The sequence below is a fragment of the Castanea sativa genome, chromosome 9, assembly GCF_040712315.1.
Source record: "Castanea sativa cultivar Marrone di Chiusa Pesio chromosome 9, ASM4071231v1".
Classification (NCBI taxonomy): Eukaryota; Viridiplantae; Streptophyta; class Magnoliopsida; order Fagales; family Fagaceae; genus Castanea; species Castanea sativa.
Window position 1 is genome coordinate 41,584,431 of NC_134021.1, and position 27,948 is coordinate 41,612,378.

Consider the following 27,948-nt stretch of genomic DNA (forward strand, 5'->3'; position numbering starts at 1 on the left):
ACTTTGTCCAAATATAATTTATCCATAATTTTTCAACCAGGTTGTTTCAACCTAAATCATGCTAGTTTCATTATTAAAAGATGAGAGAGATAAAATGGGTTATCATACAGCTTAGCTTAAGATTAAGGAGATTTTTAAAGGGGCCGGTTTGGATTTATGCCTTTTGAACCTTAGAGTAGTGGGTGAGATTCAGGATAAGCACATCTATTTTATTATGCTAATCAACTCTAGGCACCAATAGTTTGAGATTGATGTTTCTTTTTAATTTGCAATGGCATCGCTTTATGCATATAAACCATAGACAAGGATACAAAAGTTTCACTAAAGAAATTCATATATTTTGTGTTAATTAAGGAAGGCCAAATTGGTCATGTACATAAAAGCATGGGTTTGTAATGGTGTTCATTTCCAAAGCTTCTTTTGATTCTCATCCATGTGAAATGGGTATGTTGAAAATGATGTGAAGCCAACTCACATAGCCACATGTGCATTCACATGCCCAACTTTAGGTTTACTAATGCCCCTCAGACGCAAGTAACAAAACAGAGAGTGATTGAAGAACTAAGCATAAACCATACACTCAACACTCAATCTCTCTTCTTTGTCTTCATAGGTGGCAGCTGCCTATTGTGAAAATGCTTTCTCTTAGTCTATTCCACTCCCGTGACTACCTTGTTTTGTTGCTATCTTACTGTTGTAATGTTGGAAATCCATCATCCATGTGTCTATGAGAGAGAGAGAGAGAGAGAGAGAGAATATGCCATATTGGCTATTGCCATAGCCGCCCATCTGAACCATTAGGATCCGATTAGGTGTTCAGTTGGTTATGTTAGTTTCCTCTTGTGAACTTTGCTTTTGTTTCTATTCATTATTTAAATACCCAATAACTATTTGAATGTTGTTTGAGAAAATGAAAAAAAAATTTCCTCTCTTTTTTATGTGTGTACATATATAGTTTAGTTAATTGTAAGAATAATTCATGAACCCCACACCACTCAATGATGACATGAATCTTCAAGAAATCAAGACTGGTATAGTGGATCCTTGCATATTAATTATAAAGAATCAAAGGTGTAAGGAAATGTGCATGGATTAGTGTGATAGGTACATGAAAATGCATCAGTACCTTGCAGACTTAGATTATGTAAATTGCAAAGGCATACATGTAGAATCGTTATCAGTGTGGATCAAGCTTACCCAACCGAAGACCCACAAAGCATCCACATGGGCTAAAGATGAGTGAAAATTTTAGAGAGAGAATGCATATAGTAATAGAATACATTGTTTCTGGTATGAAATTAACTTAAGCATCATTATTTAGCCCATAAACAAATAATGCAGCACAACCGTGCAATACATAATATAGTATCAATAACTCTACCAACAGATGAACACACATTTAACATTGTAACTGCACAATCGAACAAGGTAGTCAAAATTGAAAATACAGAATTTCCTTCTTCTGTTTCCTCATTCTGGCTCAGCAACAAGCGACATGGGGAAGACACATAGCAATCCCCTTTTTCTAATTTTCAACAATTTTACTATGTGTTAATCTCCTTAAAAATTCAAACAGCCTATGTTTGCTATTTACTTCCTTTTTTGTTTCTCAGTAAACTTAAAATTGAAAGAGTAGAGTGGTTAAATAATTCCCCTATATCGTTTAAAGGGCTTCATCCACTCCCATTTTCCTTTGATTATTTACTGAGGCTCACATACCATTTGATGACATTTTCTTCTCTACCAAATTGTTAAGGGTGATTTCAAGCAGGGAAGGTGGATTAGCATGCATCAATGCATGTCAACTTAGAAAATATAATAAGTGAAACTGTTAGAATTAGTTGTCTATCAAGAGAGGTTGTTAAAGAGCAAGAATTAGGTTGGGTATTAGGACGACCAGCCTTCTAGAGAATAAGAAAATAGAAAAATGAGGAAACTTTCTCTGTTTTATTCAATGAACTCTGCTGCTAATATTGCAGCTGCTACTTGTCTTGATAACCACGACATTCACTACAGAAAAATCAGATAATCAAGCCTAATCTCAAGTCCTACTCTAACAAACTACAACTCTTATCATATTCTTTGTTATCTTATCACAAACTACTCCACCACATTATTCTTATCAGCAACATTATCATTAGCCTCAAGCATCGATAATCCACGTGTGATCCTATGTCAACGTGATCACTCATGCAACATGGATCCTTCATGCAAGTCTAGCTTGAGCTCTCCATGTAACTCAGTGGGTCCAACTTCCTGGATCATAGAAGAAACCTCAAGGAGAAAGCTTCTTCAAAGTTTGATGGTTTGGCTAAGAACATCCTTGAGTCTTCAACTAGCTTAGTTATTAAAGATCTTAATCCTCCTACAACAGACTTTAAATCAAATTCTACCTACACCTAAGGACTTAAGGAATAAGAGAGGACTATCTCTCATAAAGTAAATGTTGATTCAGAGTAACTGTTACGCCTGCAGCAGAAATTGAAGTAATAACAAGCCAGCTTTTATTTATTTGGAGTTTGAGGCAGAACTGAGGAAGAAGAAATTGAGAAAAAGCATTTCTGCACATAGGTAATCCAAACAATGGACAAAACTCATAGGGGCCAATAACTCTCAAGTGCCCAAAAATAAACAGAGAGAAAGAGGGAGAATTAAAGGCAACTAAATATTTTATTATATTAGGTCAATCTAAAAACTCTAATTTATGACTAGCCTCGTCATATGCATTTCATCTGTGCTATGATGCTTTTTTTTTTTGTAGCCAAAAAAAAAACCTATATTTTTATTTTATATATATAATTTTTATTTTGAGAATCTAATTTATAAATGGATAAAGCAATTTGAAAATCAATAGGATAGTAACCTTATTTTTTAGGCAATGTTTTAGTGAGAGTTATAATTTGTAATTTATCGAATTGTCTTTTAGTTTTACCTCTACTTAAACATAGGGGTGTAGAGACTTTTTTGTATAAAAAAATGAGAATCCCAAATAGGAAAAGCTCCTTCAATAGCAGTATAAATATCGTTTTTATACTCTAAAGCCACAAAATGAAAATGTATTTATAACTTCCCCACCAAGACCTATTCCCCAATTTAGAGTTGGGTGAGGAAGTAAAATCAATCCTTGTTCACACATCATATTGTTTTTATTTTATATATATATATATATATATATATATATATATATATATTTTGCATAAGGAATATAGAATAAACATATAAATAAATAAATAAACGACAAATTTAAGCGAAGCAAACAGTAGTGATATATTCTGTATTTTGGATATTTTTCCCAAACAATCTCATATTTTGCCTATGACACTTATTTTTGGCCAAGTGTGCCTAAGACATCTGATCCAGTCTTGCTATTATATACCGTTTGTTTCCAGTCTCCAAAGGCACTTGAACACTATTTTTATTCAACCAATTATAAATCTTTTGCAGTTGCTTGGTTATGAAGTCATGATCAATTGTGAAGGAGCAATACGTGTTGTCTACAAGTACAAAATTTGATCAATAAATTTTGAATTAAGGAACCAGTGCATACAAAATAACCAAGCATAGATCCTAAATAAACCAGAAGGCTTCAATAAAAGCATAAACAACCTAGAAAGGAACCAATATTCTTAAATCAACTCATTCCTACAACAATCCAAGAATTGAATCAGGATGGACAATCATGTGATGAATAGCCCGCAAAATTCTAAATGCAACTGACGAGCAGCATGAAATGGTTGCAGGGGAGAAAATGCTAGTCAAAAAGTGGAAGAATCATTGAATATGAAGACAGTCACAATCTGCAGCAGGCAAGAATTGAATCACAGCAGATATACCAATACTCTTTGTAGGGGATGAACATCCATGGCAATGGTGACGGAAGAGCAGTACCCAATGTAGATGCTACCCTTAACAAATAAAAAAGTGATAGATATAGATAGATAATAGATAGAGGAACTAAGTTTGAATTTCAGAAAATATGAAATGATAGAGCAGCAAGAAGAAAACTAAATAGGCAAAGAACACCTTTGCCAGTGAGGACACCACAAGTAGATTTAGCAAAAATAAATAACCAAAACCCCAGAAAGGACATTTCTATAGTGAGGCACGACTGGCTCTCCTAAAATATAGTTTCCAGTTATAATTAGCAAAAAAAAACACCACATACATTAACAGTCAAAGATAGATGTGACATGGTGAAATATAAACTTAGATGTGCGTGCGTGTGTATGAGAGAGAGAGAGAGAGAGAGAGAGAGAGAGAGAGAGGGGCCGTGGCCCCTGCAAAAAAAGAAAAAAGTCCATCAGCATATATGCAAACTTTAATTGGGCCCCTCCATTGATGTACATTCGGCCCCTCTCCTATTTCTGTTCAATACTTCAACTCACTCCCAGCATGCTCTAGTTTCAATTGTAGGCCTTTTTATTCTTTGATTAAACAAAACATGGCCCATAGCTCACTTATATTTAAATACCAAAGCACTACCCAACAAAACAACACTTTTATCTCAACACTTATATTTAGTGTTTTTTTTTTCTCAACTATCTACACTTAAATATTCACATGCTCTTTAATTTTTCATAAAATTTTTAGAGAAATATATGGTTGAAGGCATGGGCATGGAGAGGTTGTTTGTGATGAGTCTTGAAGGGAAGATAAAGTTTGCACTTTGTGAAGATAAAGTTTCTAAGGTAAATTTTTTTTGATTTATTACCTATTTTTGATTAGCTAGATATCATGTGGCAGTGAGTGTTATTAAATTGTTTGGTTTATGTTGTGTACTTGTGTGTTTTATTTTTGCTTTTGTTTGAGGGGTTATTCTTAATTAAAAAAAAATAAAATACAGGAAAATTTGGATAATAGGAATGATGGTGGGCTAACTGTTTAAATTATAGTGGAAATTTTATTTTTTTTCTTGAGTATGAATAACATCCATATAATTAAGTAAAAATTTATCCTATAACAAAAAAAAAAAGTAAAAATTTCTAATTAAGATTTTATTTTTAAGTTCTTTTCAAGTTAATTTTTGACTCATATTCTTAAAACTAAAAGAATTATGAGCAAACAAAAAATAATTGATGCGTTCTTAAAGAAAAAGATTTTAGTAATTCAAAATTTATGACACCTGTGGCTGTAGAAACAAATGTGGTTGTAGAAATTAATGTTGATACTTCAATGATGAATACCCCTCCAAATGTTCAAGAATTCAATCTGAAGAGATAGATCGTGATTCAGGATCACGTAAACAAATATGTGAATTTCCTATCAGCGAACAAGATGAAATCCGACGAGCTTATCTCAAAGAAGGTCCATATCAACCTAAATATATGGACTGTCCATATAACGATGATAATCATTGTCATCGAAAATCGGCCCCCCCATGTAAAAAATCCTAGCTACGCCCTGAGAGAGAGAGTAATTCCTTAGCAAAGCCCAGGTCTTGAAATGAGAGGCTTTGTTAAGACTCATCCCTACAGAAACATCACTAAATAATATCACGAGTGATAATATAGCTAAAGGCCTCCCTCACCTACTCAAGAAGCTTCTGTGTAGGAATGAAACCAGAATACTAGGGCACCGTTTGGTCATAGAGTTTAAACACTAGTGTTCAGTGTTTAAACACTGAACACTAGTGTCCAAAATCAAAACACAATGTTTGGTGGACCATCTTTGTTCTCAGTGTTACGTTGTTCAAAAACCCATATTTTGAAATGCCTGTTTTGAAATCACATCCGACCACTTTTTAAACTATAATCACTAGTTTTGAGTGGCAATTGAGTAATTATCTGAACAATGAAATGGGCCCACCTGGTAAGCTTTTTTCCCATCTTGTCTCCTCTCTTCTGAAGATTCACGCCGAATCCACACAATCAAGTACCAAATCTTGATTAAAAAATTATTTTGTACTTTAGTCGGCTTTTTTCACAAAATTAAATTCACATACCAAACACATATTTATGTTTTTTAACAATGAAATATGTTATTTAAACCATGATACCAAACACATTTTTTGTTTTATAAACATCAAAAACACGTTTTTCAATAATACTTCTTAAACCATAATTTTCACATCTTTTTAAACAACAATTTTTGAACTCTATGACCAAACAGGCTCTAGATTTCTCTCCATTTTTGATTACAATGCAAATTCTCTGATGGAGAATCAAATTTATTAGGACTACAAACCATATCCCATAAGGAAATCCTTTTCGCATTGCCAACCAAAGGAAAATTTTGATATAAGGTGTGGCATGAATAACAGAGATAGCGACTTCAATCAGTATACATATAAGCCTGATGGTTGTGTTCACAATGCTAACGAAGGAATAGAAAATAGAAGTCAGTAAGACTAGTAAGAGTGGTGTAAACAGAAGAGATCCAACAACATGTTGTTTCACGGTGTAGTCGTAGCTATCTAATCTCTGAAGAAGAGGATTCCATTTTTGGCCACTGCCAAAGAATCAGCAATTACATGAATAGCTTGAAACAGGGAAAGAAAATATATGATCTCTGAAATAAGACATGATATTATCAATGACGTAAGGAAAAAGATATTTTACGCCTTAAAGTTCTGTCTTGCAAAGAATATTGAATCTAGCAAAGTGCACAAGCTGATCTCTTTTAGAGAATAGAATTTCTCATCAATCAAATAAAGAGGAATTCTTCTTAACTGTCAACAAAAACCAAACCTATTTAGCATAGGAAGTCTCCCAAAACTTAAAATTATTTCCTTCAAAAGTAACACTTCTAACTTTCTAAGATATAAGAATATCATCCTTCCATTAAGAATATCGTGGCTTTAGACCTAATTTTAGGTGCAAATCTATAATCTTCATCAAAGACTGAAACCCCGTATTAAGCATTTAAAACCTGATGTACAAATAAAAAGTATACTTCAGAAACCTCATCTTACCTCAGGCCATTATCTTGAAGGAAGATTGGCCAATACAAGATCTGATAGCAGCGGATTCGAATACTTATCCACGTAGACCTGAATATCTTTGCTGATTTAATACATATCCATGACTGTGATCCAAAACTCAAAAGGATACGGAGAAGCTGAAGAATGAAGTAGAATAAAGTTGAGAATGAAGCCATGGACATTGCAAATAGTTGCCAACTAAAGGTTAGATACCTGAAAGCCAAAATATAGGCCATCAAATATTGCAGACCAAGTGGGAGGGAAGAAGGAAGGTGGGATGCAAGACTAGAGTGTTCAAGAGAAATACCTGCAAGCAATAAAAAGCCAAAGAAAGGGCCTCCTAGGGAATGAAGTTAAAAGGGAAAAAAGTAGTGGGGTTTCTTTTAGAGGGTTATAGCTCAATCTCTGGAATGAAGCTTCTCAGGAATGACCACTGCTAAATATGGAAGCACAAAAGATAATTTTATTACATATTTGCTCAAAACTTCAATGATCAATCAATAACAGAATCTATAGTTTTTGTTAACCCAAATAAACTAAGAGGATTCTTGAGAATCTTAACATATAAAAAGGAAAAAAAAAATCCTTTCTAAAGTGCTTGGCCTGCTAATTGAGCTCACATTGGACCTAACTATCAAATTATCAGAACTAAGGATCCAGAAACAAAAGAAAACACCATGTTTGTGCTCTAGTGCCATTATAGGGTTACCAGCCACCCCCCCTGAATCTGTCTTGTGCCTCTGCTGCCTTCTCCTCTTTCAACTTCTGCACAATTTCAAGTATCTTAGGGTTAAAGAAACGGTCACGAACGTACTTCCTCTCCTCAGCTTGAATTTCTTTGATAGCACTAGGATATGGGTTAGGAGGAGGTTTCTTCCCTTGAAGACGTGCAATCTGCTTCAAGCGAGAATATGCCTTTTTCTTTGCTTTTTTCTCTGCTCGATATTCCATCTAGACACCAAGAAACAACAGCAATTAAAAATTTCTTCACGGGAGGAGGGGGGGGGGGGGTTGCAGGAGGGGAATAGAAACAGAGGAAGAACAAAGTGCAGCAGTTTTTCTGAATTTATGAGTCAGGAATACATACATCAGCTACAGCCATTGCTTCTTCCTCACTAACTCCCTGCTCCTTCAGGTCAAGCACCCGCAAACCAAATATACGAGCTGGAGGGGGATCGAAACCACAGATCCTGTAGAAACACAAAGCCTAAGTGAATTAATTTTTGACTTACCATTAAAAGTCCAGAAACCAATTTTAATGTTGCTATAGAGATCATGAAAAGACTTGAAAACAAGGCCTATATGCAAATTACTTGATACTCAGCAGGTTCATACAGGAAATAGGCTCACTTATTATCAAGATTCAGTCTGAAAACTTAGCAAATCTTAGAATCCAAAGAAGATGGAATGAATTCAAATTCAATATGAAAGGAACTAACAAAAATTACTAGAAAGAAGACAATTAAAATAATGAGTCACTTGCAGCTTGTAAAAAAGAATTATTCTACAACCATCAATGCTGCAGTAAGCAAAGTGTTGGGTGCATGGCACCAAAACTTCCAGCCTACACTGGATTAAATGCGAAATTTTTTGGATAGTGGCCAAGTGAGCAACGTGACCTATTTTTTTTTGTGATTTGGAGTTCTTATTTTCCTAGGAGAAGTACTAGGCAGCTAGGGTTATTAACTTATGCATATAAAAGAGATTTGTATATGTATTGTGATGTGTGCGTGCCACTGAAAGCCACAGAGAGCAGGTTGTGTGAAAAAGAAAAAAGAAGAGGGGTGCTGCATAGAGTGAGTAGCCAAGTGTGTGATGCATCAAGCGCAGTGAAGAAAGAAAATTTGTGTGTGTGAGAGCAAAGAAAACGAGGAGATTTCCTTTAGCCATGAGACGTACACAAGGAAGATAAATTGAAGTTTTCTCTAGGGAGAGGTTTTTTGGGTTTTACAACTAAGGAATTGTTATATTCAAGTGAGTGAAGATCTCATGTGAGCTCACATAAATTCCTAGACATAGATATATTTGTAATTTGGTGTGGATCTCAAGTTAGACATAAACTTGAGAGGATATTACCTATCAAAAAAGATAGGGAAATTGCTGCAACTCTGTGGATGTAGCCGAACCATGTAAAATTTGTGTCTATGTGATTGTTTCTTTTGCATAATTTCTTTCTCTATTTTTGGCATCTCACAAGTTCTAAGAACTAGGGTAAATTCCTAACACAAAGTCACAAAGAAAGGAAGACTGATATAAATAATTAGGCATCCAAAGCAGGAAGAAAAGCAATGAACAGTTCTTCATCAGAACTGTGAGTCAACACTGAATTCAAAAGAATTTCCATCTTTCAAAATCAAGTAACAAGTAAAGGTTTTATGCCAGAGTAGCCTTTTTGAGTGGTCTCGTTGTTGGGGTTTTACTGATTCTTCGTCTCTTTCAGAGTTTATGTTTTCCCTTAGTTTATCTTTCTTTGTCTCTTACTGTTCATCATCATGAACATCCTGTACTATTCTTTTTTTCTCTCATTAATATTAGTTCTTTCATTATCTATAAAAAAAAAGTAACTAGTCTACTTATGTGTTTTCAGGAATATAACTTATGCATGCATGCAATCACAAACCCCTGAACAGCAAAGAAAAGTAAGGTCAGCAACATGCAGGATGCATCTTAATCACACAGATACCCAGTGCATGCAGTATTAAAATGTTAGCAAACATTCAAGGCTGCCGACCAATAGAACTAATGTGCAGAACAAACCCAGAACGTTTTGTTCCTTTGTTTTGCTGTTGTTGTTGTTGTTCACATATAAAAATTTGGGCCATCAATTTTCTTCAATAACATACTGCTAGCACCATAAGAAAACCAAATTTTAACAAAATAGATATGTTACAAACATATCATAATAACTGAACCAAGAAAATAGATAGCAAACACTGCAAAGGACAAATAGACATATAGAAGCAACTTAGTACTTGATGGCATCTTCATGTTTTGAATCCGGATGTTTCTGAAAGAACTTTTTTATATAAACGTCCTCTGGGAGACTGATCCTCTTCACTTTCCCATCAGCACGAGGAAATGTTGCAGGTGGTGCACTGCACATAAGTTAGCAACATAATCAATATGCTATTTTCATCAGTAATTTACACAAGCACCCAGTGGGTCTTGAACCTATGATCTCACTTGCCACCTTCCTCTTGCAAGGGAAGGAGGTGCCATTTGAGCTAGAGCCCATTGGCGCAACATATTCAAAGCATTAACATTTATGAATAAGAGCTTAAACAGATTCTTAATATGGGCATCACAGGCATCAAAATCAAAATTTTGATAATAATAGATTAAGAATGCTGGAATTGAATGTATTCATTTGAAGAAAAGTTCACACTTATGAAATACTTTATTCATGCGGTGAACCAAATTGCTCTTCATTATCGTACTAGGACATCCATTGCTTTTTGGTATAAACAGAGTTCGAACCCCGGTCCCTTATTACCAGTTGAGCTAACTATTCTATTATAATTTATACTATTCACCCCATTTGTTCGTAACTAATTTAACAAGTAATTTAACTCAAAAAAAAAATCCAAAACCAAACAAATAATGAAGAGACTTGACAAATCAATTTAGAAATTACAAAAATTGAAATTAGAATCAAGCAGAATTGAGACCATAACAAATTAAGCCTATTCTCTTAAACCCCACCACATTTTCAACAAAATAATGAGGATTAAGTAATACCCAGAAGCGAAATGGGATTACAAACAGCACATATATACTGAATCATATATAAAAACAAAAACAAAAAAACTACAATTTGAGAAAACCCAGATAAAGGTAAATACTAATAAGTTAATGAATGCAATAGAGAGAGAGAGGCAAAACTGTTCCATGGCTTTGAGCCAGATAGGCTCGGACTTGGCCAAGCCCTTAACGAGCTTTCTGGTACGAGTAAGCAAATCTCCTTTGAGGAACGACATGGCTTTGCTGATCTCTGTCTTCCTGGTATTGTCAGTTGTGCACTACCTTGGTCTTTTATGTTCGTGTTTTTTGGACTGAGAAATTGGGTTTTGAGTTTCTCGTGAAACGGCGTCGTTCTTGGGCGTGGGTTTTTTTTTTTTTTTTTTAAATGTGAAAGACAAAAAGAGCAGTTTTGGAAACAACTACTATATAAAGCACCATCGTTGATCAAAATTATCTCTCTCTCTCTCTCTCTCTAAACTCACTCTCTCTGATATACGAAAAAATTCAACATGTTCAAGTTGCATGTTACCTTCCTCTCTTAAGGGGGTGGACTCCACACCTCTCACATGCAACCAGAACATGTAATAACGCCTCCTGAAATACCCATTAGGCAAATTAATTAAAGCATCCTAATGTCACTTCAAGAAGTTAATAGCATCATGTTAGGCAACATAACATTATGTACTAAAATATGACTACAAAAGTTTTGAAAAGAAGGCTTCAACAATTTTTTGGATATTGCTATTGTCTTAATCAATTTACAAATAAATTAAATTAACACTAAACAAATTAAAGTTTTCAAAAGAAGGCTTCATGTTGTATTTATAACTTATACATTGCAAGATAAGTTTTTCTATTGATATGTGAAGTTCATCTTGCAATGTATAAGTTATTCAACATACCATGGCAAAAATTCATTTATAAATAAATTTATTGTCCTCTCTATTTTCTAACAATAATGATTATATATTTTTTCATATGAACACTCAAAATAGTTGATATGACAAAACAAGGCCGCATGAAACAAACTCCTTATGTTGATGACTATATTGTGTGATTGGAAGAAGTACCAAGCTTTTTATTGATCAAAAATTTATAAAAAAAATATTGTCACAAAAAATTGTAACTGTCTCATGCATTGCATAAGCCTACAACTAGTCGTACACCAATTCTCACACTATCACACGTCTTGATGAGTGATGTTCACTAGTTGCATTCAAAAGAAACTAGTTGATCAAATTGTTCTAGAATCCCTTTTGAATGTATGTGCTAGTGTCATAAACGCAAAATCCCGTGAAGTTTGCATTAAAGAGGGGCAAAATTCTTTGCAATTGGTATGAGTTTGAGACCAATATCCACCAAGACTTTTATTCTAGTTTCATAGAGTAAACCTCAAGATGGGTTAGTTAAACTCGATACTAATGGTTCATCTCTTGGAAATCCAAGCAAATCAGGTGGAGGTGGTATGCTAAGAAGAAGCAATGGTGATTGTAGGGGTGTGCAAAAAACCGTAGACCCGAAACAACCGATTGAAACCGACCGAACCGGGACAAAATTTTCGGTTCGGTTCGGTTCGGTTTCGGTGTTGGTTTTGTATTGTAAAAAACCGAAATATTCGGTTCGGTTTTCGGTGTCAAAATTTTGTACACCGAAACGACCGAACCGAACCGAAACATTATTATATATTATTATATTAAATATATAATATAATATATATTTAAATAAGTGGCAAACGGGCAAACTTTGGCCCAATTTTTTTCACTGTGGGCCTTGAGTCTGGAGACTCTGGACTGATCCGGCCCTTTTGTTTTTTGTTGTTTGTTTGACTTTGAAACACTCCTACAGAATACAGATAAGTGATCCGGCCTAATGGGAATTGGCCCATAATTAAAATGAAATTTATTAAACTAATTACCAATAATTACCTAACATTAAACTAAATAAATATTTAAGATTCTAATTAAACTAAAACTAATTACCTATATAATGTAAAGATGAAACCCTACATACCCCACAGCCCACATTTTCACCAAACAATCAAAGTGTCAAACACTTTCCACTCTCTCCTTTCAGACTTAGCCGCCGCTCTGCCTCTCCAATCTCCATCTCCATCGCTTGCTTCTCTTCACAGTTCACACTTTCCGGTCTCCACTCTCTCTCTCTCTCTCTCTCTCTCTCTCTCTCTCTCACACACACACACTGACTAACACTCACTCATGCACCGACGGAGTGACTGACCAAACCGAGCGATCCAGCCATGACTCGGCCATGACTCAGTCTCTCACTCTCGTCTCGATCCAGCCATGACTCGGCCATGACTCAGTCTCTCACTCTCGTCTCGATCCATCCGTGACTCGGCCATGACTCAGTCTCTCACTCTCGTCTTGATCCAGCCGTGACTTGGCCATGACTCAGTCTCTCACTCTCGATCCAGCCTTGACTCGGTCTCGATCCAGCCAAGACTCGACATGACTCAGTCTCTCACGGTGAGGGTTCTCCACTTCTCCATATTTGCCTATTTGGTCCGATTTAATGGATCTAACTTCTAAGTCTAACAGATTCTAACTTGTGTTTTGTTGGGGCTTTGGAAAAAAATAAAGGACTATTTGGTGTCCAAAAATTGGTTTTTTTATTTTTATTTTTATCAAAGTGTTTGAATTGGTTGTCATCAAAAACCGGTTGTTGTAATATTTTTATAAAAAAATTTATTTAATTATTTAAAATTATTTATTTAAAATTAATTATTTTAATTTAATTAAAATAATTTATTTAAAATTAAAATAATTTATTTAAAATTAAAATTATTTATTTAAAATTAAAATTATTTATTTAAAATTAAAATTATGATATGAATCTGACCATATGAGTTTTTGCCTTTCTAATGAGTTTAATGAATATGTTTTGTTTATCAAGATTTTGTTCTTCAATTTTTGATTGCTATATTATAATATATTTTATCTCTCTATGTCATCATTTTTTTAAGTTGATTTTTTTTTTGTATATATCTATAGTAAACTAAATAATTGTTGAGAATGATGATATATCAAAATTGATAATTCAAAATTCAATAAATATTTGAATTATGATTATTGTATTAACACAACAATTTTTGTTGTGGATAGATGCATACTTGGACATCAGTCTGAAATCTCAAGGTTGAACCAGGACCATCGCTTGCTTCAGTGTGTGCTGCACAATTTGGATTCCAGCTCTTCAAAGCAGTTTATCAAGGCTCGATCTTCACTTGATGCATGGAGACAGCATATTAGTTCAAAGAACCCCAAACTGAGATTGAGGTGAACTCGTGAATTCTCTCCTCTCTTATTCTTTTTTTATTTTACTTTCTTATAAGTTTCTTTCAATGTGTTGTTCCTTTGAACATGTTACTATACAATCTCATGTTCGATTTTTTATTTATAGATTCTGGCTAAGGGCATTTTTTGGATTGATTTGGTTCTCTTCTATTTGAGTGCATTCACTTATTGTTGGCTGGTTGGTAATTAAGGAGTTAAAAATTTGGAATTCACTTTTAAATGAAAATTGGTGTGCAGTATTTGTATTTCCAAATCCATTTGTGTAGTTTTAAGTAATTTCAGCACTAGTCAACATATTTGTTTTGTGAGGAATGTTTAATTGTTTTAGTGTTGATATGTTTAAAGGAGATTGCATTTGTGATTTGGACTTTGCGACAGAGTTTGCACTATGTTGAGTTGTTGACTGCAACAATAAGCTAAATTCTTTTCTTCTCTTGATTTCACCTTTTGCTTATGTTTAAGTGTTGATTCCAGGTTGGTCATTCTTAGAACAAGTGTGTCTTTTTTTTTTTTTTTTTCGGAGGTCTCATTCATGCCCTAGGTTTAATCCCATATGCTATGGTTTTATTTACAATAAACAACGTATTAACATGTTGTTGTTGTTATAGACAGTTGAAAGAATATATGTTATTTGTTAATGTGTGCATGAAGTGCATTGGTAAAGACTATATTTTTAATTACAATCAATCAACTTTTTTATTTGGTCACATAACATTTAGTTAAAGAAATATAAGTTTTTTAGTTTTTGTAACTTTTTTTATGGAAAAAAAAAGTAACAATTGAAGAAGATCATTTTTTTTTTAGTTTCTATGTTGAATTATTTAGAATTTTACTCTATGATTATTAGTTTCTTGCTGTTTTTCTAGTGTTGAATCAGTGTGCATTCCTTAGTTAGCAATGTGTCTGAGTTGGGATCAAGTTAAGTTGGGATCAAGTTAAGTTGACTTGTTGATGCAAAAAGGTAGTTTGATGAAGTGTTTGAAAATAGGAATGATACTATTTGATACTTGTTGCTGTATACTAGATTCCTTTTCCTTCTTTTTTTTTTTTTTTTGGTTGCTGACTTTTATTGTGTTATTGTTTTATTGTTATTGGGGTTTAATTTTTAATTTTAATTTTTTACTTTTTATAGTTGCTGACTTATTGTGTTTTATTTTTTATTGTAGATGAATGAGACAACGGAAATTCCAGAGGGTCAAGACCTTGAAGCGGGTCAAGGCACAACCAATGTGCAAAAAGACAAAGGCAAACCCCCACTCCCACCAAATTCAGGTAATACTGGTAAAAAAAGATCTTTTGTTTGGGGTCATTTTACTGTTATTGAAGGGGGGGATAAACCTAGGGCAGCTTGTAACTACTGTGGCACAACCTTTGCTTGTGACACTAAGCAAAATTGCACTACAACCATCAGAACAAAAAAACAAACAATATGTTTGAAATATCCTTATAGTGAATAAAAAAAAAAACAAACAACCCTAGCATTCAAACCTAAAGAAGAACGAGAAAGTAGTGTTAAACTAGTGTCATGGGTGTTTAATTTTGAGGAATGTAAGATAGCATTGGCAAGAGATGATTATTCTAGATGAAATTTGTCTTTTAGGTTTGTAGAGGGCTATGGTTTTAAGAGGTTTATGTCTAAAACCCAACCTAGGTTCAATCCAATCCCTAACCGCACAACAATTGCCAAAACTTGCTTTAAGGTTTTTTTAGATGAGAAAAAAAGTTGAAAGAAGCCCTAAAGAAAAGCGGGTACGCCTTACCACGAATACATGGACATCCGTTCAAAATTTGAACTATATGTGTCTCACTTTGCCCATTTTATAGATAGTGATTGGAAAATACACAAGAGAATTCTTAGTTTTTGTTTAGTGGAAAATCACAAGGGTGAAACACTTGGGAAGGCAGTTGAGATGTGTTTACTTGATTGGGGGATAGATAAGATTTTAACTATTACAGTTGATAATGATGCTTCTAATAGTTGGATGATTTCTTTTATTCAAAAAAAGACTAAGCATAGGAAGGCAACAATTTTAGGGCATAAATACTTGCATGTGAGGTGTAGTGCTCATATCTTGAACTTAATTGTTCGTGAAGGGTTAGTTGAAATGGATGAGACAATAGTGAAGGTGAGAAAATCTGTGCGATATGTGAGATCGTCTCCGCAAAGACAAAACACATTTAAGTTATGTGCGGAGAAGGAGAAAGTTGAGTTTAAAGGTCAGTTATGCTTAGATGTGCCCACTAGGTGGAATTACACCTATATTATGTTGGAGAAGGTAGAAGTATAAAAAATCTTTTGAGAGATTGGAGGAAGAAGATCCAAATTATCTTATGACAATTAGAGAGGAGGAAAAGGAAGATGGAAGTGATATAGATGAGTTTGCTTGGGGAATGGGTGATGTGGATTGGGAAAAGATTAGGATATTTTCTAAATTTCTTAAAAATTTTTATGATGCAACCTTGCGGTTTTCGGGTGCTAATTATGTCACTAGTAATTCTTTCTTTTTGGAGCTCATGTCAATTCATGACACAATTGATTTGGAGTATGAAAAAGATAGTTATTTGTTGAAAAAAATGGCTGGTTACATGAAGACCAAATTTGAAAAGTATTGGGGGAACTTTGATAATATGAATCACTTGTTGTATGTAGGGCTAGTTCTTGATCCTCGATACAAGATGAGGTATCTTGAGTACTGTTTTGGTACTTTGTATGAGAGTCAAAAGGCTGTTGATATGGCAAAAAGAATAAAGGCTGTTTTGATGGATTTATATAATGCCTATGCTCAAAATCAAGTGGGGAGTAGTAGTGCAAGTGTTGCTGCACAAGGCCAAGGCCAAAAACCAAGTGGATCAATGGAGGGAGATGATTCTAGTGTGGTTGATGCGAAGGCAATGAGGATGATGGGATTTAAGGAGCACTTGAAGGGTATTGATTCTTCAAATATCAAATCAGAGGTTGATAAATACTTGTTAGAGAGTTGTGAAGATGTCTTTGATGATAATTTTGATATTTTGGCTTGGTGGAAGGTTAATTCTCCACGATACCGTGTCCTTTCAAGAGTTGCACAACATGTTCTTGCAATTCCGGTATCCACTGTGGCCTCAGAATCTGCCTTTAGTACGGCTGGTCGTATCCTTGATCCCTTCCGGAGTTCATTGTCTCCACTTATGGTGGAAGCCCTCATTTGTGGTCAAAATTGGCTCCGTCCTTCATCGGCTCTAATCTGCCTTTGTGCTGCCATGGATGATGTTGAGGAGTTTGAAAAGCTTGATGGAGGTATGACTATTATTTGTTATATTAAAAAAATTTTATTTCTATTTCTTTATTTATTAAAAAAAATTCTGCATGTCTGTTATTATTAAAAAAAACTGCATGTCTTGGATTCTTGGCATATATATTGTTTTATTGTATAAGTGACATATTTTTTTCATTTTTTGTTTGTAGAACTTGTGAATGATGCTGCTACATCGGAACTAGGCATGTCCACACCAACACCTATTGACATTGATGGTTGAAGATTGCTTTTTGCTCTTTGGAAGGGTGGTATAATGGTATATGATATTCACATTTTTTGCTATTAGGCATTAGTAGATAGTGGCCTACGTATAGATATATAGGTATGGGCTTTTATTTTGTGCTTTGACAGTGCCCTATACATAGAAAATATAGATATTAGTCAATAGGCAATGACATATGGCCAATTTATTTTGAATCTTTGGCCAAATATTAAATATGAATAGTATATGTTGACATTGACATTGACATTGACATATGGCCAATTTATTTTGAGTCTTTGGCTATAATGCTATTATGTAAGTATTGACAAATGGACTAGTTAGTTTATTATGTAAGTATTGACACATGGACTAGTTAGTTTATTTTGTAAGTATTGAAATCAACACCAGTAATTTTGGTGTTATGTAAGTATTTTGGTGTTATTTTGTTATAATGTTATTATGTAAGTATTGAAATCTGCACTAGTTATTTTATTGTGACTTGTACAGTTTCTTTTTTAATCTTGTTTGTATTACAGGTTGTGATTTATGAATCTGCTATATGTGTTTGTATTTTTGGATTTATGAATCTGTGACAGGTTGAGGTTGTGATTTTTTTGTTTTTTGATGAATCTGTGTAAAATACAAAGCTGGTTCAGGTTGAGTTTGTGATTTTTTTTTTTTTTTTTTTTGATGAATCTGTGTAAAATATAAAACAGGTTGAGGTTGTGGTTGTGATTGTGATTTTTTTTTTTTTTTTTGATGAATCTGTGTAAAATATAAAACAGGTTGAGGTTGTGGTTGTGATTGTGATTTTTTTTTTTTTTTTTTGATGGATGAATCTGTGTAAAATACAAAGTAAGTTCAAAGTTGAGTTTGTGATTTTTTTTTTGTTTTTTGATGAATCGTGTAAAATATAAAACAGTTGAGGTTGTGGTTGTGATTGTGATTTTTTTTTTTTTTGATGAATCCGTGTAAAATATAAAACACGGGTTGAGGTTGTGGTTGTGATTGTGATTTTTTTGTTTTTTGATGAATCTGTGTAAAATATTTAACAGGTTGAGGTTGTGGTTGTGATTTTTTTTTTTGTTTTTTGATGAATCCGTGTAAAATATAAAACGAGGTTGAGGTTGTGGTTGTGATTTTTTTGTTTTTTGATGAATGTGTGTAAAATACAAAGCAGCAAGGTTGTAAAAAAGGCCCAAAAATGGCCAAAATAGGAAAGGCCCAAATGCGAGGCCGAAAGTGCCAAAACAGAAAACTTAAAAATTTCTACAGATGGCCATGGGCCAAAATAGACAAGGCCCGAATTTGGGCCACAATTGGTTCCTAAAATAAGCCCAAAACATGTTTTTAAAATAGGCTTAATTAGAGCATAAAAGGGCCAAACTAATTTTTTTTAAGAAGCCCAAATAGAATTTTTAAAAAAAAACCGAGAGGCCCAAACTCTAGGCCCAGGCCCAAAACTGTGCACTCACCGAAAAACCGACCGAAATGAACCGAACCGAAACGAACCGAAACCGACGGTGTTTCAGCTATTTCGGTCGGTTTCGGTTGACAATATTGAAAACCGAAAATATCGGTTTCGGTTGGTCAGTTTAAAAAAAACCGACCGAAACCGAACCGAAACACCCCTAGGTGATTGGATCAAAGGCATTGCCAGATATTCCGGTCGCTAACTAGGGTTATGGTTGAATTTTGGGCTCTTCAAGATAGTCTTTTTTAGCCAAAGACCTTGGAATTTTTAACTTGGATGTTGAGCTCAATGCTTTGATTCATTGATTGTTGTTCATCTCATAAAAAATTTTATGGCCAATCATTCATTAGAACCTTTCGCATACCTCCCTAACAGCCAAATTAAGCACACATTATGCAAAGCAAACTACTGTGTGGATGCTCTTGCTAAACTTGAAATTTCTGTAATTAGTACTTATGTTTTATCCGATAACCCTTGATAAGAGGGCAAATCTTGTAATAGACTCGTGACTATTTAATTTCTATGCATATTCCTGTTTTACCAAAAAAAAAATGTATCCTTTTTTTAAAATTCCGTCAAAGCTAATTAGTAAAAAGATACTTGAAACTCATGTCATAAGTTTCGAGATTTGATTTTTGTTTTCATTTAAAGCTTGGTCTTTGACAATTAATTTCATAATTTGTTTTCATTTTCAAAAGAATTATTCAAGAACACAATACGTGTAAATGTTAAACCAAAATTTGGCCCCCAAAGAGTTGCTTGGGTCATGGAAGAGATGACTTTAAAAGCTTCAGTTCCCCAAAGATTGTGGATTAAAGGTTTCAAAATTTGGGATTTTGGATTTAGACAAACATTTTTTGGTTAATCCGGTGTTCTGATCACAAGGTAGGGGAACTCTACATTTGGTAATTGTGGGAAAAGAAGTAAATAAAATTTCCTTAAAAAAATAGGGTGATGTGAAATTTGCCTCTCATGTTTATGTGTACACACCAATGGATTTGAGAGAGAGAGTACAGAAAAGCATGGGATTAAACAATAAGTAGCCAAATCACAATACTCAATTAACTCTCTTTATCCTTTCCAAAATTTGCCAACTCAACCAAAATAAAATACAAAAGCATTCATAAGACATGCAATTTCTAGTCTTCCATCACTCATCAGTGAACTCAATACCAGACATAGGCACCTTACCAATTATTTGATTACCATTGCCCTCATCACCAACATCCATGGCAGATCCTTTTTTGACATAATCTACTTTGAAGTCATAGTCATCGTCCATGGCATCTTCTGGGATTGATTTTTCAGCTTTCTTCCTTCTCTTCTTCTCTGCTTTCTTCATCTTTGTATTAAGCATACCTTCAACGGCATATAACTTCTCATTCTGCCTGCTAGTAGCAGTTTTTCCTTTGTTCCTGCCTTCTTCATTGTCTTCACATGCCATGGACACATCGTCACCATCGTTATCCATGTCTTTGGGGCCTTCACCACTTTGGATTGAATGTTTTGGTTCATCATTCTAATGCATAAAAATGCAAAAAGAGTTGGACATTAAGGTATTAGTTTCATAAATTTAAAAAACAACGTATAATGAAAATAATGAGGAGGTGTGCTCCTCTCAGGTATGGAGATTTGGAGCACCCAAAGTCACTTCACTGCCTAAGACCATAAATAGATGCTTAAAACTAAGAGAGATCACAAACCTCTAATAAATCCTCATCGAAATTGAGGGGGCAACTCGGAGGAACTTCCACAGGGTTGAGATCATCAACAGACTTGAGGCTTCCAATGAACGAAGATTCAGTGTCATAAACCTCATCAATGCTAAATTCTTTCCCAAGCTCAGAAACAATCTTGGCTTCTGAAGGCTCTCCTTGATTCCTAATTGGGGGCATAGTGTAATATGGAATCTTACCTACAAAAAATCAAATTATTAGCTTACTTTTTTATATAAAACAATAGATAATTAGGGGCATTCTGAGAATCAAACTCAACACCTCTAACACCCAAATTATTAACATCACTTTCTTTATATATTACAATTTGCTTTTCTTGTTATCCCTTTGTTTGTTTGCATATTCTCAGGGCACATAAACCATAAATGCCTAACACATACCTTGATTCCAGTCATGCAGAACAATTCTTGCAGCAGCTTCCACATCCACAACACCACCCTTTTTCAGCTTACCCCTAACAGTAGCCACTTTTTGAAGGAAGTCATCGACCGAGTCAAAGCTAGGGAGCTTGTACAAAGTTACCAACATGCTGGGTGGGCAACGCCTTAGAATCTCCTTCACTGCACAGATGGGACAGGGGCAGTATAATATCATAGTCCGCTGATATAACTTAATATAATGACACAGAATCCACAAAAATTTTACTATCCAAAGGACTTCTTCCTAAAGAAATATGCTCCAGAATTTCTATATAGATAGTTTTTCCTTTTTGATTTGTAAATAATTTTGTTTGATAATTCAATAGTTGGGGGTGGGGGGAATTTGAACCTGGGCGTCTCCGTTAGAAACACTAGGAGGCGCCAATTGAGCTTAATAGATAGTGGAGAATACATATTAATAGAATTTGACATCACTGTAGCTTCTTCAATTAACATTTATTGTCCTTGATTCTATATATGCAATCTCCTTACATACAAAGGCAGTTGGAGGGAGAATGTGAATTAATAAAGGAATAGCCTTGCCACATGAAAAGGTACTCAAGCAGAATAGCAAATAAACCAGCACAAGGACAAAGGATGAGTTCACTCACCTGGACCAATCGGGTCATCCAACTTCTCGATTCTTTTGCAATTACGAAGAGTTATAGATGCATCATTTGCTCCAGATTTAAGCATCACAACACCAGGGCAGTCTAACAATTTTACATTCTTGTCTAACTGAACCTCTTGCATAGATCTTGTTAAGCCAGGAGTAGAACCAACATTGACAACATGGGATCTCTTTAAGCTATTAATAAGACTACTCTTACCAACATTGGGCAAGCCAATAACACCAACTGTAATTGATTTCTTGATCTGCCATAGATAACAGAGCACAATTGTTAATATGGCTGGCACTATTATTCGAACTCTAAAACCCAAATTCAGAAATATGGCATAACAAGTACCATTCAGTAGTAAAAAAAATGGTAAAATAATCTTCACCATGGTTCCTAATTGGGAAGCTTTAATATGTGGAATAAAAACACCATTAACACAGGTTTTGAAGGCCATACTTTGAGACCCACTTTGAGAACAAAACTTCCCTAAAGAGAACATTAGGTTTTGGTCAACTAAGCATATATTTGCCTGATGTCCACTAGAACAAAAGAAATAAGTATTGCATAAACAATGATCTAACTGACTCATATCAACTGAATAATCTTCAACTTTTCAAACCTATTTCACCTCATCCATAATATTTACTTTCCAAACAACTGCACCAAGACTCTTTGTAACAATAACTAACGTCCAACCAAGTAGAATGAGATATAGCAAGTCAAGCAGACTCCACATGCTATCATATAAACTAATTTGTTCAAAAAAATTCAATGAATACATGTTGCATGCATGCAGATCAAGACAACACAAGCACAGGTACAATAAAAAGCATAATGCTATATCACCAATGGGACACACGCAAGTCACTGTGAATTAAATATATGGTCATTGCTTGGTAGACTTACATCATGGCTTCTTGAGTAATTCTTCAACAATTTAATAAGCGTTTCAGCTCCTAGACAATCACTAGTTTGTAGAAGATTGCTTGGTTTTGCTGCCTTTGAGCTTGATTTCCACCCTAGGTTTGATCTTTGCTCTTGTGTACTGCACTTAAATGCAACAGCTGGTAATTCTTCCCTAAGATACTTAAGCCACTTCTCAACAGCTTCTCTAGGAACAAGATCTGAGACACAAGTGACAAAGGTAAATAAAACAAGATGAAACCATATGGACAAGGAAAATAGGTGAGATATCTCTCGGTCATTGCATGTAACATAGTCTATGAACTTAAATGGCAGCCATTATATGATTAATTGCTGTTTGATTGTGAATATACAGAGCAGACTCAGAGTTATATTTGTCTATTATTAGAATGATGGTCCTCTGATATTTTGGTCATGCTATTCCATTACAAATCTAATCATAATGTGCTTTTTAACTGTTTTCATTTTCTAACTTATCCAATAAACATGCATGAGAGAGAGAGAGAGAGAGAGAGCAAAAGATTACCAATTTTATTCAGAAGCAATACTAGATGCTTATTAGGGCCTGCTTTCATCACCAAGTTCTCCATATCAACACAACGAGTACCTAGGGGATCACGAGCATCAAGAACTTCCAAAATGACATCTGATGCTTCAATGACCTTCACCAACTCCTTGTAAAAAGCCCTATCGGAGTTATCTGTATTAAAATAAGAGACGTTAAAAGTAGCACAAAGATAAGTGGACAAAGACAGTAGATCCAATGAAAAAAAACTTCCACCAAGAACACATATTTAAAAAAAGAAAAAAGAAAAAAAAGAATCAACATACCCCGGTTTTTCCCAACTCCAGTGGAAATATCTTTAACATTCAGTTCTCCAGGAGAAGCGGATGTAGCCAATTTAGAGCTATCATCATCCTCTAGTAACCCCAACTTTCTCTTTTGAGCCTGTAGAATACACCGCTATGAATTTAAGGATTGAAGGGACGAAGCAAAAGTGATAACTAGTTGCATTCCATATACATTAGAGGAAGTACAACAAGGTTCATAACTAATCAGTAAACTATCACAGTTTAAGTTTCACCCATGAGTGATTGTTAGTCCCCAAAGTATGAATTGATAAACTTTTTTTTATAACACAAAATTTTATTAGAATGAAAAACAAACCCAGTACACCAGCAGTGTACTAAAGGAGAAGCACTATCAATTCAAAATACAATGCTCAAACAATTCTAAGAGCAAGAAACAAGGCGAAAAAAGAAAAGCAGCACTCCAATCCAACAAAGTACAAAGGAAGAAGGCTTTAATTTCAAGGATAGTCTGCTCGCATCACTGAAAACTTCTGAAATTCCGTTCTTGCCAAAGGCACCACATAATGCAATGTGGCACAGCCTTCCAAAAAGCATGTTTCTATGCTTGCCGAAAGACCCCTGCCAAGCTGTTGAATTAATAACCTTTAGTCCCTAACAAACTTAAAGCAATCACTCTTTGAGATAGGTAGATAATGGTGTACCACAAAGGATGTCATTACCTCTTGACAATCACTTGAACCCCTAAAGTCATCATTTCTAAAAAAAGGTAAAGGTGATCGATTTTAGTCCCAATGGAATCAACCAAATTATGTATGGGACTAAAACAGTAATGCTACAGACACCACAAAGTAAGCAGGTTTCGCTTGGTTCTCATTTGGGCCCACTACTAACATTACTTTATCGCGTATTTTATGAAAATCTGTGTCTCTAGCTAATTGAGACGAAAATCTTAGCAAACTGTATTCAAGTCTTTATTCTTCCATGAACCCAAAATTTAAAAAATCTTACTTTATTCATAAAGCAAATGTATAGCTCCAATCAAAATCTAAGCATGTCAATGAAGTTTAGCAAAAATGAAGCATACCCTTTCTTTGCGCAGGGCTTTCTTTTGTTCCAATTCCTCAATAACACGGGAGCGGCGAGCTTCAAGGGCCTTGAGCTCCTGCTCCTTGAAAGGCCAATCATTGGGAATTCCAGGGTCTTTCTCTACCTTAGTCTTGCGATTAAGACCCAATTTCTTCGCCTCCTTCGCTTTCTTCCTATGGTGCTCCTTCACTTTCCTTATGATCTTGTGCTTCTTCTTCAGAGGAACCCTCTTGCTCTTGCTCTCTGAAACACACAAACAAAACAAAACAAAAGGGAGATTTTTGAGAAAAAAATTTAGGGAATTTTAAAACTGGGTATTGTGCGAAAATTTTCAATTAGCTTACTTTTGCTCCTCTTCACCATTTTTGAGAGAGCTTGGAATTACCGTACAGAGCAACCAAAAAATAAAAACGAAACCCTAATTTCGTTTTTTAGGGTTTTAGCTAGGGTTTAGGCGTTTAGAATGAGAATAATATTCGGGTTCGGGTCCGGAGTCCGGACCAAACAAAAAATAACAAAAAAATAGAAGTAGTTTTTTTTTAATAGGAAAGATAGATAGTGGTTGAATTTGTTATATTGGATTAATGAGGTCATTAATAATTAGCTAATAATAAAATTTAAAAAATATATATATATATATATACTTAGAAATAATATTATAATAATAGTACTAAATAAAAAAATAAAAATTTCAAAAGCAATTAAAAAATTTTCATAGTGTTTTAATTTAGATTATTATAGTTACTAATATTTAGCCTGTACTTTTATTGTTCGGGTGGTCCCACATTATGTCAAATTTGGGTTTAAATGGGATGGGATCGTAACCACACACGTGAACCCTTTGTGTCATTAGAAAAAAAAATGTTATAATATTTAGTCTTTAATTTTACTTTTTAAAGTCTAATAATAAAAAAATTCCTACGAATAAAACTCTAATAAAAATCAATTATGATGTGTGTATATACTATATATTTATAAGCAACAAATGCATAAATGCCAAATCTGTAGCTGAGCGTTTAAGCCTCCCTAGCCAATCGGTTGGAGAATGAAAATTGGGAAATAAAAAATATTTAATTTTTCTTCACATGTGTTTGGTTAGAACATGGAATGATAGAAAAATTGAGAAATGGAAAAAAAAAATTTCTTTAATTGGGTAGAAAAATGAGAAGATAGAAAATGCAGTTTGTATGAATTTTCTCTTATGTCCCGATTACATAATATATGGGAATAATTTTTTTTTTTTTTGAGAAAATGTATAAGATATAATTAGACACATTATAAAAGTGACATAAAACAATTATTACTTTATTAAAATTGCTTTCTCTATTTATTTATTTATAAAAAAATGTGATTAATTAAATTGGTTAAAATAGTATATTAAAAAAACACAAATTTTAGATATTTTCAAATTAAAAAAAAATAATAGTACACATGATGTTGCCTAATTGGGATATTAATGGGCAACAAACAGCGAAACAAATGTGTTTTTTTTTAGAATATTAAACTTGGTACGTTGAGTATTAACCATCCAAACTAACCATTAAAGGTTATAATTATTTCTTGACTTATTTGATACAAACAATTTTTTCTACAGTAAGAGATAAATGGCAATAATTTTGCTACAATAAGAGATAAATGGCAATAATTTTGCTACAATAAGAGATAAATGGCAAAGGTAGTGTAGGGACCGGAGAATAATTACAACATCCCTCTTTTGCTCCCACCAAAAAAGAAAAAATTTATGACTTGCTCAACCGATTCCAACCAGTCTAGTGATAGGTGTCCTCCACCAAAACCCGAGCTACTCTAGTCAACCAAAACACACTACAAGAACTTTTGAATCTACCTAGATACGATATCTATTAAGCCTTTCATAGCTCAAATCAGGCCACATTTGGCTTTCTGCATTTAAATCTGCTTAGATCCGCTCAAATTCGATAATGATTGACTTTGAATTGCTCAGATCATGCAACGTTTGGCTCAGATTTGCTCAAATTTGGCCAAATCTCTCTCCTCCACTCAGATCTGGCGAACATCTAACACCTTCCACCCACCACCACTCCTTCATTGATTTTGACCAAACTGGCCGATCATCAACCAAAGCCTAATTTGACTTGACCTGTGGTGGTTGCTGGTCAACCTCGAGTCTTCACTTCTTCCACTTGACCTGACAGGTTGGCAGTTTGATCCTAAACTCAATCAGCTGACCAGTGGACAACCCTAGTCCATATTATCGACATTCCCAAACAATGGGGCAGAAGTACCAATCACCTCTCCCAAATATCAACCTCAATACTTATTAATTGCTCACATCATTTGAAATGACACGCAACTCATTCTTACCTACACATAACATAAGAATTTTGCTCATTAGATAAATTGTATTTCCTGACATGAGGTGAGTGTGTTATTCTCTTCTTTGTTCTTTAATTATTATTAGCATTAATTTTGGGTAACTTTTAATTGGGAACATTATTTCAATTACTAAGACTCATTTGGTAAGATTTTGACAAATTATAACTTAGAAAAAAAGATAGATTTCAAAAAGTTGTACATAAATAAGTTGGGCAAAATAAGCTAGCTAATAAGGGATTGGCCCGGTGTGTACATCTTTTCTTCTTTTTTAAATTTTATTTACGTAAAACTCTTTTACCAGAAAATTTCAAACCCTTTGTACTTCGTAAGCTTGGTTATTATTTTACCATGATTGTTTTAAAATCAATTTTTTGAGAGTGAGTTTACAATATTTTATTTTTTGGAGTTTGAATTCCTAATCAAGTGAAGGCATAACAATTTGGATATTCTAACCATCTTCAATTATATCAAATGACGACATTAGTTGAGTTGCACACCTCTAATAATAGTGAGTTATGAAAGTTAGTAGAGATTTACAGTTGGTATTAAGAGAGTTAATTTCATATCGGATATTGTTTTGGTTTGGTTTTTAGTAGCAATTGATATTTGTGTATTGTTTTTGGAGTTACCGCTACTTATATACTTACACATACACATATGTGTTATTATTATTTATGTATATATGTATTTATTTATTTTTACGTTGGGTATATTACAAATTACATCCTTTAACATTGAAGGTGTTTGAATTTTATACCCTAACATTTCAGAATTTGAATTTTACACTCCTAAAATCTGTAACTTCAGAGTGTAAAATTCAAACACTCCCAAACTTTAGAGAGTAAATTCAAACACCCCTAAAACTTAGGGGTAAAATCTAAATTCTAAAATGTCAGGGTATAAAATCCAAACACCTCAAAACTTCAGGGTTAAAATCCAAATTTTAAAACTTTAACCTGTAAAATCTAAACACTTCCAAACTTTAGAGGTGTAATTTGCAATTTATCCTTTTATGTTTATTAACATATAATTCAAAATCCATATATTTT

The 27,948-nt window shown here is 34.1% G+C and overlaps 3 protein-coding genes across 3 annotated transcripts; 1 reads left to right on the top strand and 2 right to left on the bottom strand.

Moving 5' to 3' along the window:
• Window positions 1-7,364: 7,364 nt before the first annotated feature.
• On the bottom strand, window positions 7,365-10,962 carry LOC142609451 (uncharacterized). The gene is made up of 4 exons (XM_075781033.1): window positions 10,802-10,962; window positions 9,892-10,014; window positions 8,007-8,109; window positions 7,365-7,870 (listed from the first exon to the last, which is right to left on the bottom strand). The coding sequence occupies exons 1-4, from the start codon at window positions 10,894-10,896 to the stop codon at window positions 7,625-7,627; spliced, it is 567 nt and encodes a 188-aa protein (XP_075637148.1). The 5' UTR covers window positions 10,897-10,962; the 3' UTR covers window positions 7,365-7,624.
• LOC142609237 (zinc finger BED domain-containing protein RICESLEEPER 2-like) lies at window positions 10,895-16,262 on the top strand. The gene is made up of 3 exons (XM_075780831.1): window positions 10,895-10,921; window positions 15,141-15,246; window positions 15,799-16,262. The coding sequence occupies exons 1-3, from the start codon at window positions 10,895-10,897 to the stop codon at window positions 16,260-16,262; spliced, it is 597 nt and encodes a 198-aa protein (XP_075636946.1).
• A 3,695-nt stretch (window positions 16,263-19,957) lies between these two features.
• Window positions 19,958-25,055, bottom strand: LOC142610745 (guanine nucleotide-binding protein-like NSN1). The gene is made up of 9 exons (XM_075782670.1): window positions 24,889-25,055; window positions 24,543-24,787; window positions 23,477-23,594; window positions 23,172-23,345; window positions 22,628-22,845; window positions 21,713-21,977; window positions 21,063-21,242; window positions 20,650-20,861; window positions 19,958-20,465 (listed from the first exon to the last, which is right to left on the bottom strand). The coding sequence occupies exons 1-9, from the start codon at window positions 24,905-24,907 to the stop codon at window positions 20,097-20,099; spliced, it is 1,800 nt and encodes a 599-aa protein (XP_075638785.1). The 5' UTR covers window positions 24,908-25,055; the 3' UTR covers window positions 19,958-20,096.
• Between the last annotated feature and the right edge of the window lie 2,893 nt (window positions 25,056-27,948).